We start from the raw sequence: 18,023 nt of genomic DNA, 5'->3' as shown, positions 1-18,023 counted from the left end.
TAGGGTGCCAGAGATTTTCTACACACACAACAGGAACACTTGCTTCTGACAGGACTTCTCAACCCTGATTCTGGGTATTCTACATTTCACTTAAACCGCTAGACCCTTCTGCGCTGTCGACTCACAGTCAGCTCAGCAGGTACATGACTGACACATCGGTTGGACGAACTGATGGAAGTGAGAGACAGTGAGTCGTTAGTTACAGACAGGAAGAGAGACTGGAGTGAAGGTATTGTGATTCCCAGGAGCAGAGCTAGGCCTGTTCTACACTCAGCAGCATCACCACAGCACATGACTGCTACACTTAGACACAGGCAACAGTGGGCTCTAGGCTACAACACATGAATCAGTCCTTTTTATTCACGTTTCATTTCATACATGGTTTCAAGTACAAAGTTAAAATGCCTTTTAATTAGTTCATATTCATACAAGAGTAAAATAATAGTGCCTTTTCATTACTACGACAACTTAAATACGGTCATTGTAAAGACAAACTTGATTTATTTTCCTAACAATATACTTTTTATATTTTCAGATAAAATTGTTTTAGCACCTTTTGAAACACGACCAGTCCTTCCTGTCTTTAAAAATCATGAATTATTTTCCCATGAGACGAGTGTCTGCAAGTGTGATAGTATCGTGTATGTACTGCATGTATTTGAGTCTGACAGTGCTTGTGAGTTGCGTCGGGTGTACTGTACTGTCGTGTGCGGTGGGTGTGCGGTGGGTGTGCGGTATGTGTGTGTGTGTCGGTGCATGTGTGTATGAGACAGCGCACTCAGCCTTAAAGCTGTCAACAAAAGAACAAAAGCTTCCTCGACTTATCGCCTGTCAATCACATCAATAGACAACAGAGAAGTATCGTAACCCCTCCCACATCCTGCTTCATAGCTTATCTGTTCTAAAATCTCCTCTGGCACAGTCCCTCCCTCCCCTCAGTACAACAGACACTTCACAATACTAACTGTACACTACTCTCCCTACAGTCTCAGCCCAGGGATAAAGTGAGACCGCGCATCAACCTAAAACAGCAAACACACACACAGTAAGCAGATTATCAATGTCATTCCCTAAGCAAACATGGAATCTGGGGTTATACACCGACTGGATGAATGACTGGCTGACTGACTGGCTGACTGACTGATTGACATGCAGCACCTGGTGGATTCTGGGAGCACCAATCGGATTAGTAAATAAGGATGCATGTGACACCCGGTGGCACCTTGGGAAGTAGGAGATGGGCAGTGTGATCACAGTGCGGGAGATGTCGTCGTCAGGTGATGCCAGACAGACGGGGTATCTGCATTGTGGTGGTTTGCTGTCGCTGCTGCGTTCCTAGCAACGTTATGTGTAACCTGATAGTGTAACTGTACTGTAAAAAAAGTTATACTTTTAAAAAGTACCTGATCGTTGGCTGTATAAAGTCTATAAACTGGTTTATTTGCTGTAAACCTGCTGGTTTACAGTTTGTGTGTGTGTGTGTGTTTCTGCTGCCTGAGAATGGTCACAGAAGGAGTGAAGCCCCAGTGGACTCTAGTCTGTCTCTTGTCTGGCCCCAGACAAGCCCTAGACTAGCCTTGGTCTGGCCCTTGACTAGCACCTAGATTAGCCTTGGTCTGGCCCTTGACTAGCACCTAGACTAGCCTTGGTCTGGCCCTTGACTAGCACCTAGACTAGCCTTGGTCTGGCCCTTGACTAGCACCTAGACTAGCCTTGGTCTGGCCCTTGACTAGCACCGAGACTGGCCCCAGACTAGCCTAATCTAATTTTAGACTGGCCCCAGACTAGCCCTGGTCTAATCCTAGACTAGCCCTAGTCTGGCTTTAGTCTGGCCCTACGCTGTTGACAGTCATTTCCCAGCACCACAGAACAGCCAGACATGACAAGCACCTGGAGCACATGACTAGCACCTGGAGCACATGACTAGCACCTGGAGCACATGACTAGCCCCTGGAGCACCACATTGTGGGAGTCTCTCTGTCTGGGATGTCTGAGCGTCAGTCTGACTAGCACCACAAGCTCTGGATGTTTCCGCAAGTACAGTACAGCAAATATGTGTAAGTGTATATGTTTGTATGTGTGTGTGTGTGTGTGTGCTCACGCACGTGTGAGTCACAGCACACACCAATCACTACCAGTGTTTTGAGTGTGTACAAGAAGGGAACAGTTGTGTCTGACAGATTGGTGCGTGTGTGTGCAGGCGTGTGTTGATTATAGCACAGGGGGGGTCCTCTCAACTACAGCTACCACACACACACACACACACAGTGAAGAAGACTGGTAAAAACAAAGTACCCAACCATAGCAATGATCAGCCCTGAAACCAGACAGAGTAAAACAGCAGGCTAGGTGGAGACTCTATCTGGTGGGAGGAGCTTGTTTCTCACTTCTGGTGTGTGATTGGTCAGCACCGTGGTTCGGGTCAGCCAGTAGTTTACAAGCTCTGGGAGACGTAGTCCTGTACAAGATGGAGGAAGTGTGTGTGACGTGTGTAGGGTCAGTCTAGTGTGATATCTCTGTATGACGTATGTGTGTGTATTTTGTGTGTACGGTTAAAGTCAGTCCACAGTTGTGTGTGTGTGTGTCTAGTTGCAGGCAAAGTACTCCTTGAGAGGAGCGAAGAGGTGGCGTATGACGGGCACGCTCCAGGAGCGCCCCAGCAGCCTCTGTCGAGCCAGGCGGCTCATGTTGGACACGTCTGTGTAGTGGACCGGGAAGCCAAACACCCTGGACAGGAAGAGGGACGGATGTTAGGCCAGGGTGAAGGAACAGAGGATGAGGAGAGACGCTGTTGTCAGAGAACAGGGACAGTTTAGAGTTAACGCATGAAAGCCATTCCCCTCACACACACACACACACACACACAGGCAGGCATTCAGAACCACACATACAAACACATAGAAAGCTTGCACGCATCCACACACACGCAAAGTCATGCACATACATACAGTACACCACCAATACACACCCACCCATACACACCCACCCATACACACCCACCCATACACACACACCCATACACACACACCCACACACACCCACCCATACACACACACACACACACACACACACAGAGAAAGAGGGCTTTGTGGACAGTACCTCTCCATCTCAGTACACCAGAGAATGTCCTCCTTGTTGTCCATGTAGACAGGGAAGTGCTGGTCTTTCCCCTGCTTCACAGAGTTAGAGCGCGTTGTTATCGTACGCAACTTCTCAAACTGGAACACACACGCACACATCAGCACACGCACACAGAAACAAACACAATCAGGAACTAACGAACTGCACACACTGTGCTTTCAACTTGACACTAGAGAATTGCGTGAGTCATCCACACTGTCCGACCAATCATGGTGTCAGTGCGGCCAGGCCTTAAAGCTGAAGCTTGGAGCTCATCTCTAATGAGAGGTCACATGACTAGTCAGTCAGAAGAACACACCTGTCCCAAACAATACCACGGTGAGAGCTTTGATTCTGACACACACCCACCCACACACCCACCCATACCTTAGCCATGCGTCCATGCTCCAGACACTCCTGTAAGTCCAGCTTGTCGTTCACCATCGCAGAGAGAGGTCTTTAGACAGAGATATGAAGACAAATACAGAGAGAGAGAGAAATAGAGAGATGGAGTGTGGTCGGGGCAAAACACATCAATCTTACTGTATCTGTGTGTCTGTGTGTCTCTCTCTCTTTGTCAGTGTAAATTGAGTGTGCCATATATCTTACCTGCCCATGCCTGGAAGGTTCCCCCAGAAGTAGCGTGCTCGGTGGGCGGCGGACACCTCCTTAGCATCAATCATCACCGGGTTACACTGCAGGAGGGAGGGAGGATTATCAACACCATCTGGGCCTCAGAGTGCACTTCACCTCACCGCCACAAGGAGGCAGTGATAACCTCGACCAGATACACTGCCACTGTACACTCCAAAGAGAAGACATTTAGGTCTGTCTGTGTTCAGTTCAGTGCAGTTCATCGTTATTTATTTCCCGAGGGCAGTTTGGTTGCAGAATATAAGCATATAATATGAAAAACCACAATCAAGTAAACCAGTAACATGAAAAACAATGTGTGTGTGTGTCTGTGTGTGTGTTTGGCAGACCTCAAGGAAGCGGGAGATGTCTCTCTTGTCGCTGACTCCCATGGCAACCACGTTCTCAAAGAGCCAGAAGAAGGGCCGCTCGTCGCCTGGTTTGGGCCTCGCTTCATGAAGCAGCCGGTAAAACTCAAAAAACAGCCTTCCAGTCCCTTCTACAACACAGAGACAGGATATGTTGATCTGACTGAAATTTATGCATCCATATTCTAATAACTGCTAGATCCAGATAAGACTTTCTCTCTTGCACACACTCACCAAAGAGGCCCTTACGGGCAGGGTTGACGATGGAAAGGTCATTGCAAGGGCTTCCTCCTATCACCAGGTCAAACGGCCCCCACTCCTGAATCTTAAGTGAGCAGGAAGTGACACAGGGTAAACCCAGGCTCATTTACACAGGAAGTGATACACAGGGTGAACCCAGGCTCATTCATACAGGAAGTGACACACAGGGTGAACCCAGGCTCATTCACCCAGGAAGTGACACACAGGGTGAACCCAGGCTCATTCACACAGGAAGTGAAACACAGGATGAACCCAGGCTCATTCACACAGGAAGTGAAACACAGGGTGAACCCAGGCTCATTCACACAGGAAGTGACACACAGGGTGAACCCAGGCTCATTCACACAGGAAGTGACACACATGGTGAACACAGGGTCTGAGGGAGGAGACTTGAAGGAGACTTACATGTTTGTGTGTGACGTTGCGTACATCTCCGACATATATGATGCGTCCATGGTGACGAACGATCCCCACGGTAATGGAATCCTCGCACACCTCTGATGCCACATACCTGTCTACCTGGATCCCCAGATCCCTCAGCACCAACAGACCTGCACGCACACACAGATGCACACACACACACACACACACAAATACATATATATACACGCACACACAGATGCACACACAATCCTTTAATCTAACTAACCAACAGTATGAGTGTAGCATGGGTAAACACAAAGCAGGTATTCTGACCTGTGGCTATTCCGTCAAACAGAGAGAGCACTCTGATTGGCTGCCTTTTCTCAGCTGACACTGGGGGGTACAACTTGGCAGGTTCCTGAGAGAGAGAGAGAGATAAAGACACAGAGAGAGAGATAAAGACACAGAGAGAGAGATAAAGACACAGAGAGAGAGAGATAAAGACACAGAGAGAGAGATAAAGACACAGAGAGAGAGATAAAGACACAGAAAGAGAGAGATAAAGACACAGAGAGAGAGATAAAGACACAGAGAGAGAGATAAAGACACAGAGAGAGAGATAAAGACACACAGAGAGAGAGAGATAAAGACACAGAGAGAGAGAGAGAGAGATAAAGACACAGAGAGAGAGAGAGATAAAGGCACAGAGAGAGAGATAAAGACACAGAGAGAGAGAGAGATAAAGACACAGAGAGAGAGAAAAAGAGACAGAGACAAAGGGAGAACAACTGTGAAAACAACTACCCAGCATCACCTTGCAGCCCCCACCCCAACCCCCCCCTCCTCCTAGTCACTCACAAAGTCCTGCACCCCCCCCCCCTCCTCCCAGTCACTCACAAAGTCCTGCACCCCCCCCCCCTCCTCCCAGTCACTCACAAAGTCCTGCACCCCCCCCCCCCCCTCCTCCCAGTCACTCACAAAGTCCTGCTCATGGTTGTTGGCGAAGAACAGCTGGAGCCTGGAGGGCCAGTCTTCCCGTCGCTGTAGCAACCCTTTGGTGTTGTGTGGTCCACACATGTAGCAGTTCCATGGATCCTCTTTAATGGCAACCTCTGCAGAGCCCACTCCAACGAGCAGATCAACACACTCCACACAGAAACACCTGCAAACACACACACACACACACACGACGAGGAACATCACTACACTGAATACATCAGATTCCTACTGAACTGATCAAAGACATGAGAGAAATGTAAAGGTGAGTTTGTTGTATTTGTTTGCAGGTGTGGTGGTGGTGTGGTGGTGGTGTGGTGCTGTGTGGTGGTGGTGGTGTGGTGGTGGTGGTGGTGGTGGTGTGGTGGTGGTGTGGTGGTGGTGGTGGTGTGGTGGTGGTGTGGTGGTGGTGGTGTGGTGCTGTGTGGTGGTGGTGGTGGTGGTGGTGGTGGTGGTGTGGTGCGGTGCTGTGTGGTGGTGTGGTGGTGGTGTGGTGCTGTGTGGTGGTGGTGTGGTGCTGTGTGGTGGTGGTGTGGTGCTGTGTGGTGGTGGTGGTGTGGTGCTGTGTGGTGGTGGTGGTGTGGTGGTGGTGGTGTGGTGCTGTGTGGTGGTGGTGGTGTGGTGGTGGTGTGGTGCTGTGTGGTGGTGGTGGTGTGGTGCTGTGTGGTGGTGGTGGTGGTGTGGTGCTGTGTGGTGGTGGTGGTGTGGTGGTGGTGTGGTGCTGTGTGGTGGTGGTGTGGTGCTGTGTGGTGGTGGTGTGGTGCTGTGTGGTGGTGGTGGTGTGGTGCTGTGTGGTGGTGGTGGTGTGGTGGTGGTGGTGGTGGTGTGGTGCTGTGTGGTGTGGTGGTGGTGCTGTGTGGTGGTGGTGGTGTGGTGCTGTGTGGTGGTGGTGGTGTGGTGGTGGTGGTGTGGTGCTGTGTGGTGGTGGTGGTGTGGTGGTGGTGGTGGTGTGGTGGTGGTGTGGTGCTGTGTGGTGGTGGTGTGGTGCTGTGTGGTGGTGGTGGTGTGGTGCTGTGTGGTGGTGGTGGTGTGGTGGTGGTGGTGTGGTGCTGTGTGGTGGTGGTGGTGTGGTGCTGTGTGGTGGTGGTGGTGTGGTGCTGTGTGGTGCTGTGTTGCTGTGTGGTGGTGGTGGTGCTGTGTGGTGCTGTGTGGTGGTGGTGTGGTGCTGTGTGGTGGTGGTGGTGTGGTGGTGGTGTGGTGCTGTGTGGTGCTGTGTGGTGGTGGTGGTGTGGTGCTGTGTGGTGCTGTGTTGCTGTGTGGTGGTGGTGGTGTGGTGCTGTGTGGTGCTGTGCGGTGGTGTGGCGCTGTGTGGTGGTGGTGTAGTGGTGGTGTGGCGCTGTGTGGTGGTGGTGTAGTGGTGGTGGTGCTGTGTTGCTGTGTGGTGGTGGTGGTGTGGCGCTGTGTGGCGCTGTGTGGTGGTGGTGTAGTGGTGGTGGTGTGGCGCTGTGTGGTGGTGGTGTGGCGCTGTGTGGTGGTGGTGGTGTGGTGCTGTGTGGTGGTGGTGTGGTGCTGTGTGGTGGTGGTGGTGTGGTGCTGTGTGGTGGTGGTGTGGCGCTGTGTGGTGGTGGTGGTGTGGTGCTGTGTGGTGGTGGTGTGGTGCTGTGTGGTGGTGGTGGTGTGGTGCTGTGTGGTGGTGGTGGTGTGGTGCTGTGTGGTGGTGGTGTGGTGCTGTGTGGTGGTGGTGGTGTGGTGCTGTGTGGTGGTGGTGGTGTGGTGCTGTGTGGTGGTGGTGGTGGTGTGGCGCTGTGTGGGGGTGGTTTGGCGCTGTGTGCTGACCTGCAGCAGTTGTTGTTGCCACACATGAGCACCTCCCTGCCTCCACAGCAGATGGTGCAGTAGGACTGGTAGCCGTCGTCGTCATACTGGTACGCACACTCCAGGAAGCAGTTCTGAAGGGCACAGGCCAAGGGTAGGGTTGACGAGTGTGTGTGTGTGTGTGTGTGTGAGAGAGTGTGTATGTGTGTGAGTGTGTGTGTGTGTGTGTGTACCTTGCAGCCCTGGCACATGGCCCCCATGAAGAGTGGGTGCTCCAGAGACACGTTGAGGCTTCCACAGGAGATACAGATGTCTGCAACACACCAGCAGGTGAGAGCAGGGTTACATTACATTTAGTCATTTAGCAGATGCTCTTATGTGTGTGTGTAGAGGACCGCACAGCCAGGCCAAAGTAGGGATCCAGGTGTGTGTGTGTGGATCTGTACCTTCAATATTCCTGCTCTTCTGTCGAATTTCAAAGATGAGTCTCTCTGAATGGAAACAAGAACAGTGCATAAGGTGTTAACCTGATTTTCCGAATTTTTGGATCAGATTTATTTTTTTTACATAGAAATAAATTCATATTTCAATTTTAAAGAGGTGAATTCAAAATCAGCAAATTGGCGGGCCGCCAAAAATAAATAATTGTATGGGAAACACTGATGTCTGTGTATGTGTGTGTGTGTTCCTACCTCTGGTCCCTTCATCGATGACCTCTCTGATCTTGGGTTTGTCAGCAGAGTTCTTGCGGGGCTTCTTGGCAGGAGGAGGCGTGTATGCAGCCTCTGGCTCCGCCCACATCTCTGGATACACTTCCTTATAAGGATTCCTCTCCTCTGCAGGGTCACATCCAGGTTATTACCTCAGCATTAAAACACTAGTGATGTGTGTGTGTGTGTGCGTGTGTGTGTGTGTGTGTGTACCCTCTGGAGGGTCCAGGCCCTGTGTGTGTGTGTGTGTACCCTCTGGAGGGTCCAGGCCCTGTGTGTGTGTGTGTGTGTACCCTCTGGAGGGTCCAGGCCCTGTGTGTGTGTGTGTGTGTACCCTCTGGAGGGTCCAGGCCCTGTGTGTGTGTGTGTGTACCCTCTGGAGGGTCCAGGCCCTGTGTGTGTGTGTGTGTACCCTCTGGAGGGTCCAGGCCCTGTGTGTGTGTGTGTACCCTCTGGAGGGTCCAGGCCCTGTGTGTGTGTGTGTGTGTGTACCCTCTGGAGGGTCCAGGCCCTGTGGTCCGCTTGGCAGGAAGCCCGTCATGGCCCATTCTATCATCTGTCTGTTCTGTAGCTCCACCCCCTGGCCCTCCCCCTCGTCACCTGCATCACAGGAAGGGAGGGGCCGACCTGCCCTGGTACTTGCAACCTACACACACACACACACACACACACACAGCCAACCACACACACACAAAGACAGTAGGTGAAACTGTTTGTAGAGGTCCCAGGTGAAGGTGGTTGTCAGTGTGCTGTGTCAGTGTGCTGTGTCAGTGTGCTGTGTCAGTGTGCTGTGTCACTGTGCTGTGTCAGTGTGCTGTGTCAGTGTGCTGTGTCACTGTGCTGTGTCAGTGTGCTGTGTCACTGTGCTGTGTCACTGTGCTGTGTCAGTGTGCTGTGTCAGTGTGCTGTGTCACTGTGCTGTGTCACTGTGCTGTGTCAGTGTGCTGTGTGCTGTGTACCTGCAGGGCCTCATAGATGGCTCTCCTGTACATGGGCTGCTTGTTGTAGGTGGGCTGGTGGAAGGCTGAAGAAAACGAGCTCAGGAGCATCAGCTTCTCTACACACACCTACACACACACACACACACACACACACACACGCACACACACACACACAGACAGAGAGGTTAGTCCCAAGCATGGCCGCACACGAGCACCAGTCAGGGGTTCTCCCGAGCGCTCACACTCACCACAGAGAACTTCCCGTCTCCAAACCACATGACCCAGCGTGTCCCCTCTGCGGCACGGCTCCTGCCGCTCATCCACCAGGACACGATCCTGCCGGGCCACCAGGAGAAGCCTCGCAGCTTCCCAAACACCAGCATCCCTATCCCAAAGCCCCGGCCGTCCTGACGCACACACACACACACACACACACATCCATACACACACACAAACACATCCATACAAGCACACACAAATAAAGACAGAGCAGTCAGTACAAGTGTCCTTGATTGTGACACCCACACCCACATTTCACACACATCACACATTACCTGGTACTCCAACTCCCTAGGCCTGGCTCGTTCTCCCCTGGCAACGGGCAGGGGTTCTGGCGTCATGGCGACGGTGGGAGAGGCAGGGGCGGTGTGTTGCTGGGGCGGAAGCGGGGGTGGAGCTGGGCTGGGTGGCCCCTCTTCTTTCTGGAAGTTCCCCTCTGATAGGTCCTCCATCACGCTCATCACAGCCTCGCGGTGAGCCTGTCGCTCAGCCTAAGGGCAGACATGGACCTCATGGTCACCAGGGCATCACAGGCATGGACCTCATGGTCACCAGGGCATCACAGACATGGACCTCAAGGGCACCAGGGCATCACAGACATGGACCTCAAGGTCACCAGGGCATCACAGACATGGACCTCAAGGTCACCAGGGCATCACAGGCATGGACCTCATGGTCACCAGGGCATCACAGGCATGGACCTCATGGTCACCAGGGCATCACACACAGGCATGGACCTCATGGTCACCAGGGCATCACAGACATGGACCTCAAGGTCATCAGGGCATCACAGACATGGACCTCATGGTCATCAGGGCATCACAGGCATGGACCTCATGGTCACCAGGGCATCACAGGCATGGACCTCATGGTCACCAGGGCATCACAGGCATGGAACTCATGGTCACCAGGGCATCACAGGCATGGCCCTCATGGTCATCAGGGCATCACAGACATGGACCTCATGGTCACCAGGGCATCACAGGCATGGACCTCAAGGTCACCAGGGCATCACAGGCATGGACCTCATGGTCACCAGGGCATCACAGGCATGGACCTCATGGTCACCAGGGCATCACAGGCATGGACCTCATGGTCACCAGGGCATCACAGGCATGGACCTCATGGTCACCAGGGCATCACAGGCATGGACCTCATGGTCACCAGGGCATCACAGACATGGACCTCATGGTCACCAGGGCATCACAGGCATGGACCTCATGGTCACCAGCGCATCACAGGCATGGACCTCATGGTCATCAGGACATCACAGGCATGGACCTCATGGTCACCAGGGCATCACAGGCATGGACCTCATGGTCACCAGGGCATCACAGGCATGGACCTCATGGTCACCAAGGCATTACAGGCATGGACCTCATGGTCACCAGGGCATCACAGGCATGGACCTCATGGTCACCAGCGCATCACAGGCATGGACCTTATGGTCATCAGGGCATCACAGGCATGGACCTCATGGTCACCAGCGCATCACAGGCATGGACCTTATGGTCATCAGGGCATCACAGGCATGGACCTCATGGTCATCAGGGCATCACAGGCATGGACCTTATGGTCATCAGGGCATCACAGGCATGGACCTCATGGTCACCAGGGCATCAAGCACAGACAGTAGGGGGGGGGCGGGGTTGTCTACTATCCTACCACATCTGATATTTTGCACACTATTTACAAATGTCATGTTTGTTTGTGCAATGTTTTGGCTGCTGTGTGGGAGCTAGGCTTAGCTCAGATGACAGATCCTGGGATTGTTTCTACAAACAGGAAATGAGCAGGCCATGGGTGGGGTCTTCACTATTACACAGGGTAAACTCTGGACTGATAGAGAGCCAGGCAGAAAAAGAGAGATAAAGAGAGAGTGGGAGAGAAAGAGAGAGATACAGAGAGTGGGATAGATACAGAGAGAGAGAGAGAGAGAGAGAGAGAGAGAGAGTGAAAGAGAGAGAGAGAGCGAGAGAGAGAGAGAGAGAGAGAGAGAGAGAGAGAGAGAGAGAGAGAGAGAGAGAGTAAAAGAATGTTTGAATGAAAGCATGAGTGAGTGTCTTGACAGCAGTATCCTCTCAGTGACCTCAGGACAGACCGTCTCTGCTCTGGCTCCTGTTCGACCTCTGACCTCCATAAACTCCTAATGTGCTTGTTACATGGATCACAGACACAGACCACACGCACAAATACACGCACACAAATACACAAATGCACGTGTGTATGCTTTTTGTCTTTCGGGTATTACTCTCATTAACAAGCGGAGCAGGTTCATGCAGGGGGACGCGATACCTAGCGCGTCACAGCAATCGTCATCACGCGTCAAGGCACACCTTCCTAATAGGGCGGGGTATATAGCAGGGATCCCAGCTCCTGCATTGCTAGTGCGACACAGACACTCGGTCTCCTGTGCCTCCGCCTCCCCGGCCTCCTCCCTTTGTCTGGTCCTTCTTTTCTCAGGGGGAATGTTGTTGCTGCTCTCTGCCCGGACGTCGAGACGGTGTCTCAGGAGACGGTGTCTCAGTTGGGTGCGGCAGGGAGCCGCTGCCAGCACAACCATACGCCAAATCAAATATTACAATAATGTAACGTGTGTAATAAAGTATCAAGTAACAGAACATTACTGAGTCCTCCTGCCTGGACCATCTCTCTCATTACTTTAAACTATTTGTTTCGGTGTATGTGTGCGTGTGTGAGTGTGTGTGTGTGTGTGAGAGAGAGAGAGCGAGAGAGAGAGAGAGAGAGAGAGAGAGAGAGAGAGAGAGAGAGAGAGAGAGTATGTGTGTGAACAAATGCTATGAGTTATATGTTTGAACTCTGATGAACTATCATGTCCTGGTCAGTGTTTTCACTCTTGACTCCTCCCCTCACACCTCTGACCCGTGAACTCTAACCCCTCCAACGAGCCGGCTACTAAACCACGCCCCTTTTATGACCGTGACTGACCCTGACCTCATGATGAACCCTTTAGGACACAATACACATACACACATTCCCGCCCCCCAACACACACATATACACTTTCCCACACGCACACACCAGCAAACATACAAACACCCATATTCAGTTATACTGCCTTCATAAATCAATAAGTTATGAAACTGTTTCAGTACACAACAACATTCCACACAACAGACTAGAACCAACAGAGGAACAGTCACTTCCTGATTAGTAGTAAGTGCATTAGATCATCTAACTACAACGTAATTTGATAAAGAAGGTTTAAACAGCAGTTATTCATGTTGAACCATAGATACACAAAATAGTCCTAAATGCTAAACTATGTACCATCTGTCAACATACACTGGAAACATCCCAGTTAACCACTTCCTAACAACACACACTCACGTGATCAAAGGTGGACTTCAAGGTTTACTGAACAACATCCTTTTAAGAAGCACAGCAAGATGTGAGTACCTGGGTAAACTTACTTTTTTAAAGCAGTACAGCCACACACACACACACACACTCGCACAAACAGACGGAAAAACAACTTACAGACAGGACATAGCACCTCTGCAACTGAAACGCTTCTCATCTCTCTTTCACTTCTTCCTCGGCTCTCCTCTCTTCTTCTCTCATCTAAAGCCCATCTTCCTTTCTTCCTCGACCCAAACCCCGCTCCTTTCTCCTCCCTCTCCTGTTCCTGCACCCTGCAACTCCCCTGTCCTTCCTCCTCTTTATTGATTGGTCAGCAGCGAGGTGTGTGATTTACTCTGACAGGTCCTTTACAGAGCAGATGTTGTAAAACTCCCCTACCACTAACATACACACACTTACATACGCAGCCAGACATACCAACACACATGCATGTATATACGTACCCTGACAAACACACACACACACACACACATGCAGACACATCTGGGCCCTAGCCAGACAGGCCGGGTAGAATTATAGCTGGTAGCCAGGGGGGGTTGGGGTGATGAGGTCCGGGGATTTGTAGAGAGGGAGAACTGGGGGGATGGTTGCCTGTGTGTGATGTGTATGTACGTGTCTTAATGGTGTGGGTTTGAGTGTGTGTAGAAGGTTTTAAGGACGTAGCGAGTGTTTATATGTATCCAGTATGTGTGTCGGCATATTTGCGTCGGTGAGTGTGTGTTGGTGTGTGTGGTATGTGTGTGTGATTGAGGATTAGAGCAGTATGGAGGTCAAGGGTTAGGTAAGCCTGAAGTTGACAAGGTAATAGGAGGTGTGAGGGTCAAAGCCTGGCTTGAACCTGACAGGGGTGTACACCCACACACACACACACACACGCACACACACACACACACAGACAGACAAACACTGCAAAAGCTTTTTAGCATGAGAAAGGATATATCTTTCATTCTAATGATCAATATAGTGAAACAAATGGACTATATTGGGTTACACTAAAGGTGGCACATACTGTGAAAGGCTATATAAAGTTACATTATCCCAGTACTTTCCCAGGCTCGCTAAAATCCAACTGAGATACTAAGGAGAGAACGCAACATACCGAGGTTTCATGGAAGTATAGAATTCCAATCTGGTAATGTACAGCAACCCCTCCCTGTCCCCCTTGCCCCCTCTCTCTCTCACTCTCCCCCCCCCCCTCTCTCTGTCTCTCTCTCTCTCTCACTCTCTCTTTCTCACTCTCCCCTTCCCCTCTCTCTCACTCTCCCCCCCCCTCTCTCTCTCTTCCTCTCTCACACACTCCCCCCCCCCCTCTCTCTCCCTCTCTTTCTCCCTCTGACTCTCTCTCTCTCTTTACCTTTCTCTCAACAATGTATTTATTCCATAGTGGATAATGGACAGAGTGAACAGCTGGCTGTAATTCTCCAGCAAGAAAAAAAACTTTGCTTAGAAAATCTGGAAACAGTTAACCCCTGTCTCACAGCTCCCCTCAGTTTCCCTCTCTCTCTCTCTCTCTCTCTCTCTCTCTCTCTCTCTCTCTCTCTCTCTCTCTCTCTCTCTCTCTCTCACACACACACACAGGCACACTCTTCTCTTTCACACACCTTGGTGGAGCTTTAAGCTTGTCTACAGTGCAGGGCTAGTAGACTGTGGTTGAGAGTGAAAGGTGTGGGGATTTAGTGTGACAGGAAACCACACGTACTTAAGCCATCCTCTCTACCTCTCTATCTCTCGCTCCTCTCTTTCTCTCTCACTCTCTCACCATCTCTCTCTCTCTCTGAAAAAGACTACATTGCTTCAGTGCTCTCTCTCTCTCTCTGTCTCTCTCTCTCTCACCTCTATCTTCCAGCGACTGATCCACTCATCCCTCTGTCTCCTGCTGATGTAATATGGGTCTCCTGCCTGAAACGTCACTCTGGGCACAGGCCTCCTCCGCAGCCTGCCGCTATCCCCCTGCACACACACACGCACGCACGCACACACACACACACACACACACACACACACACGCATGTGCACACACATACATACAAGGTTCCGTTGGGACACCAGAATACTAAAGTTACTGTGTAAAGTCCTTCTAGAGCACGTGCAGAAGTTGCTGTGCACGTGCCTCTGGGTGCGAGCCGCATCCCTCTCAGGTGGAGTCATGCAGGACAGGTGAACGGCAGCTCATGCTTACCTCCATCTTGGGGGAGTCACAGGTGCCGTCGTCTGTCTCATCTAAAAAGACAAGAGAGACCGTCAGGAGAATGTGTGAGTGAGTGTGTGTGTGTAAGTGTGTGTGTGAGTGTGTGCGTTCACTCACGCCTCTCAGGATGTTCTAGTTTCCGGCGCCCACGTTTCCTGCGAGGGGAGGGGTCTGTCTCCTCAGGGGGCGTCGGGGGGGCATTAACACAGGGGTCAGAGTTCACCAGGTCCTGAAAGTGGGAGAGTGAGAGCGAGAGAGACATAGAGAGAGAGGGACATAGAGAGATGAGGAAACGTTTTGTGTGTCAGCTGCGGTGTGGTACAGACATGTGCTAATTGTGACTTTTCACACACTGTGGCACCCACCCACACACACACACACACACCCACACACACACACACTACGTCTTAGAGTCAATGCTTGTTAGCACGATGTTAAGCAGGTGTGCCTGAGGGAAAGTCTGCACAGGATCAGCCTGAATGACCCCTCTAATCACTCTCTCTCTCACACACACACTCACAAACACACACATGCTCACACACACACTCACAAACACACACACGCTCAAAAACACACTCATAAACACACACATGCTCACAAACACACATTTCTGAATGTAGTACTAAGGGTGTCTGTGGGGAAAGAAGTTGCTTAGTTAATTCTGTCATTAGCAGTCATATAGACAATCCTGGGTGTATAATTAAGCTGGCATTACAATAGCCTGTGTTGATACAGTTTGTGTTTATTGAAGTAGACTGCTAACACATTTATAACAGCATTTTGTCACATGACCAGGTATTTTAACGAAGCAGACAAACTTACAGTATTTGGTATGATGATTATCGATGATATTTTTTTGCTATTGTCCTACTATCTTATATTATGAACCCTAGCTAAAACAGTAGCGCTGCAAAGTACATTTAATGATGCTAACCACTAATACTACATTCTCTAACTGGCTAGCAGTGTTTTATAGGCGTGTTGCTAACAGGCTAGCAGTGTTTTATAGATGGGTCGTTAAGAAGAAAGAAAGAACGGTGGGGGCAGAGGGGGGGATTGTTGCGAGAGTAGAAGCTACGCTAACGCTAACTAGCGCTAACAAGCCTGGCGAGACTAATGAACAGGTGAGAAGATCTATAAAACACAAGGGACAAAGTGCCCCTGGAACAACCACACCCCGCACAGACACAAAGAGAGAAAGATTAAAAACCTAAAGTACACAGACGCAAACTTGTAAGAAGAGATGATCCGCCATGGGCCTACTTCAGAAAGAGCCGTGAGTGTATCGCCCCCTCTGTTTCGTACCAATGAAGGACCTTCTGTGCTAAAGCACGGAGTACATTTAGGACCAGAGAAGAACAAACATACAGAAATAGAGGGTGGGCGGGGGCTCTATAAAGAGAGAAAAAACATAGAAAACTCACAGGTGGCGCTTCACCCCCTTACAGCAGCGCCACACTCTTGAAAACCACCTTTCGCACATTTCTTTACCCTCTCAATTCATCACGCTCTTTCTCTATCTTTCTCTCTCTCTTTCTCTCTTATCCTCCACTTCCTCTCGTTCTCTCTCCAGCGCCAACTTCCTGTTTTTCATTCACATTCAAAGCTGACCTCATGCACGTGAAGCCCTATCTTGGTTCAGCATGTATTAGCCATGTAAAGTACCTGGTGTTCTATACAAGACCGAAACTGTCAGAACAGCAGGATAACCATGACAGTGACATTGACCACCTCAAACGTCCTTCTGGTTCCCTCACTGCCAGTTGTGTTTTCATTCCCTGTGAAGGGGTCACAGTGTTAAGGCGGGCTCAACGTTGTCCTTAAGCCCAGAGCCAGGATCACATTACCCTAACCCCCTACCCACCCACCCTAATCATAACAATAAGCAGGAGTGAGAGAGAGAGAGAGAGAGAGAGAGAGAGAGAGAGAGAGAGAGAGAGAGAGAGAGAGAGAGAGAGAGAGAGAGAGAGAGAGAGAGAGGGAGGAGTAAGAAAATATCTGGCATCCTCTCAACTTCACGCAGCTTCTAAAGGGGCCTGGGTGAATGGGGCTCAGTGTAGACTGTGGTTAGACACAGTACACACATGCCTGCAAACTAACACATGGACACACACATGCACACACATGCACACAGCTACCCACAGGCTCAGAAACACATGGTTTCAACGGCAGAGATGAGAGAGGAATAGCAGAGAGGAGGAAAGAGGGGGATGTCTTTAAATAGCTCAGAGAGAGAGAAGAGAGAGAGAGAGAGAGAGAGAGAGAGAGAGAGAGAGAGAGAGAGAGAGAGAGAGAGAGAGAGAGAGAGAAAGAGACAGAGAGAGAGGAGCCAACTAATCCATTTAACTATGGAACTATCACTATTACTGGTCTGGATGGATTGGTGTGGAGGAGGGAGGGGGAAGGCGGGAAAAGTGAGAGAGTAAAATGATATACAGTAAATCCTCCCTCCCTCTTTTTCTTCCTTTCTCTGGTCTATAGTTAGTCTGTCAATCTCATAGCTCCACCCTTAGCACCACACAATGGCTCTATTCCTGGATACATTCTGGAGGGCGTGCGAGGGTGTGTGCGAGAGTGTGTGCGAGGGGGTGTGCGCGTGCTGTATGTGTGTCTGTGTGTTAAAGGGGTGTGGGTATGAGAGGGAGTTTGGAACTTCACACGGGGTGTAAAAAAGCGGAAAAACTGGAAGGGGAAAGAGGGAAACCACAAGGGGTTCCAGTCCTGGCAGGTTCCATCTGAGTCGCTGCGGGGCAGACACCCCGGGGCAGACACACGGAGCGGCTCACTTCAGCCGGGCCGGCCGGCTCTCTCCTGGAGGACTACTACTTCCTGCGACCCTCCAGGTTCCCAACCCTATCAGGCTTTCCCATCCTTACATCGTTCTCTTTCTACTGTTCTTGAAAGCCTGAGGTGCGAGGCAAGCGAGGTTTAGGCCGAGATGGAAGGAGAGATAGGGGAGGATGTGAGGCGTTGCCTTCTGACAGGGGGCTTAGTCAGGCAGACTACCTGTCAATGCTCAGACAGC

At 50.8% G+C, this 18,023-nt stretch overlaps 1 protein-coding gene across 4 annotated transcripts; it reads right to left on the bottom strand.

Moving 5' to 3' along the window:
* Positions 1–333: 333 nt before the first annotated feature.
* On the bottom strand, positions 334–16,567 carry LOC124468652 (DNA (cytosine-5)-methyltransferase 3A-like). Of its 4 annotated transcripts, none has more exons than XR_006956208.1 (22): positions 16,423–16,567; positions 15,116–15,227; positions 14,990–15,030; positions 14,644–14,760; positions 9,702–9,917; positions 9,396–9,554; positions 9,166–9,273; positions 8,699–8,852; positions 8,189–8,332; positions 7,943–7,987; positions 7,730–7,809; positions 7,518–7,630; positions 5,724–5,907; positions 5,079–5,163; positions 4,788–4,933; positions 4,356–4,446; positions 4,104–4,252; positions 3,730–3,815; positions 3,508–3,577; positions 3,100–3,218; positions 1,737–2,727; positions 334–1,702 (listed from the first exon to the last, which is right to left on the bottom strand). XR_006956208.1 is itself a non-coding variant. In XM_047021503.1 (21 exons), the coding sequence occupies exons 3-21, from the start codon at positions 14,993–14,995 to the stop codon at positions 2,586–2,588; spliced, it is 2,214 nt and encodes a 737-aa protein (XP_046877459.1). In that variant the 5' UTR covers positions 14,996–15,030; positions 15,116–15,227; positions 16,423–16,567; the 3' UTR covers positions 334–2,585. The 4 variants fall into 4 exon arrangements, 2 of the variants coding, with proteins under 2 accessions (XP_046877459.1, XP_046877460.1); XR_006956209.1 differs by having other exon boundaries at positions 334–1,668; XM_047021503.1 differs by having other exon boundaries at positions 334–2,727.
* Positions 16,568–18,023: the final 1,456 nt, after the last annotated feature.

This window comes from Hypomesus transpacificus, chromosome 6 (assembly GCF_021917145.1).
Source record: "Hypomesus transpacificus isolate Combined female chromosome 6, fHypTra1, whole genome shotgun sequence".
Lineage (NCBI taxonomy): Eukaryota > Metazoa > Chordata > Actinopteri > Osmeriformes > Osmeridae > Hypomesus > Hypomesus transpacificus.
Note: the sequence above shows the minus strand (reverse complement) of the source record. Positions and strands in the feature narration are given on the sequence as shown.

What these genes read in the sequence shown, in the direction of transcription:
- LOC124468652 (XM_047021503.1), bottom strand. An exon ending in CCATGTGCCAGGGCTGCAAG is followed by an intron (nt 7,631 to 7,729) that starts GTACACACACAC and finishes TGTGCCCTTCAG; the next exon opens with AACTGCTTCCTGGAGTGTGC. An exon ending in TGCCCGTAAGGGCCTCTTTG is followed by an intron (nt 4,253 to 4,355) that starts GTGAGTGTGTGC and finishes TCTGTGTTGTAG; the next exon opens with AAGGGACTGGAAGGCTGTTT.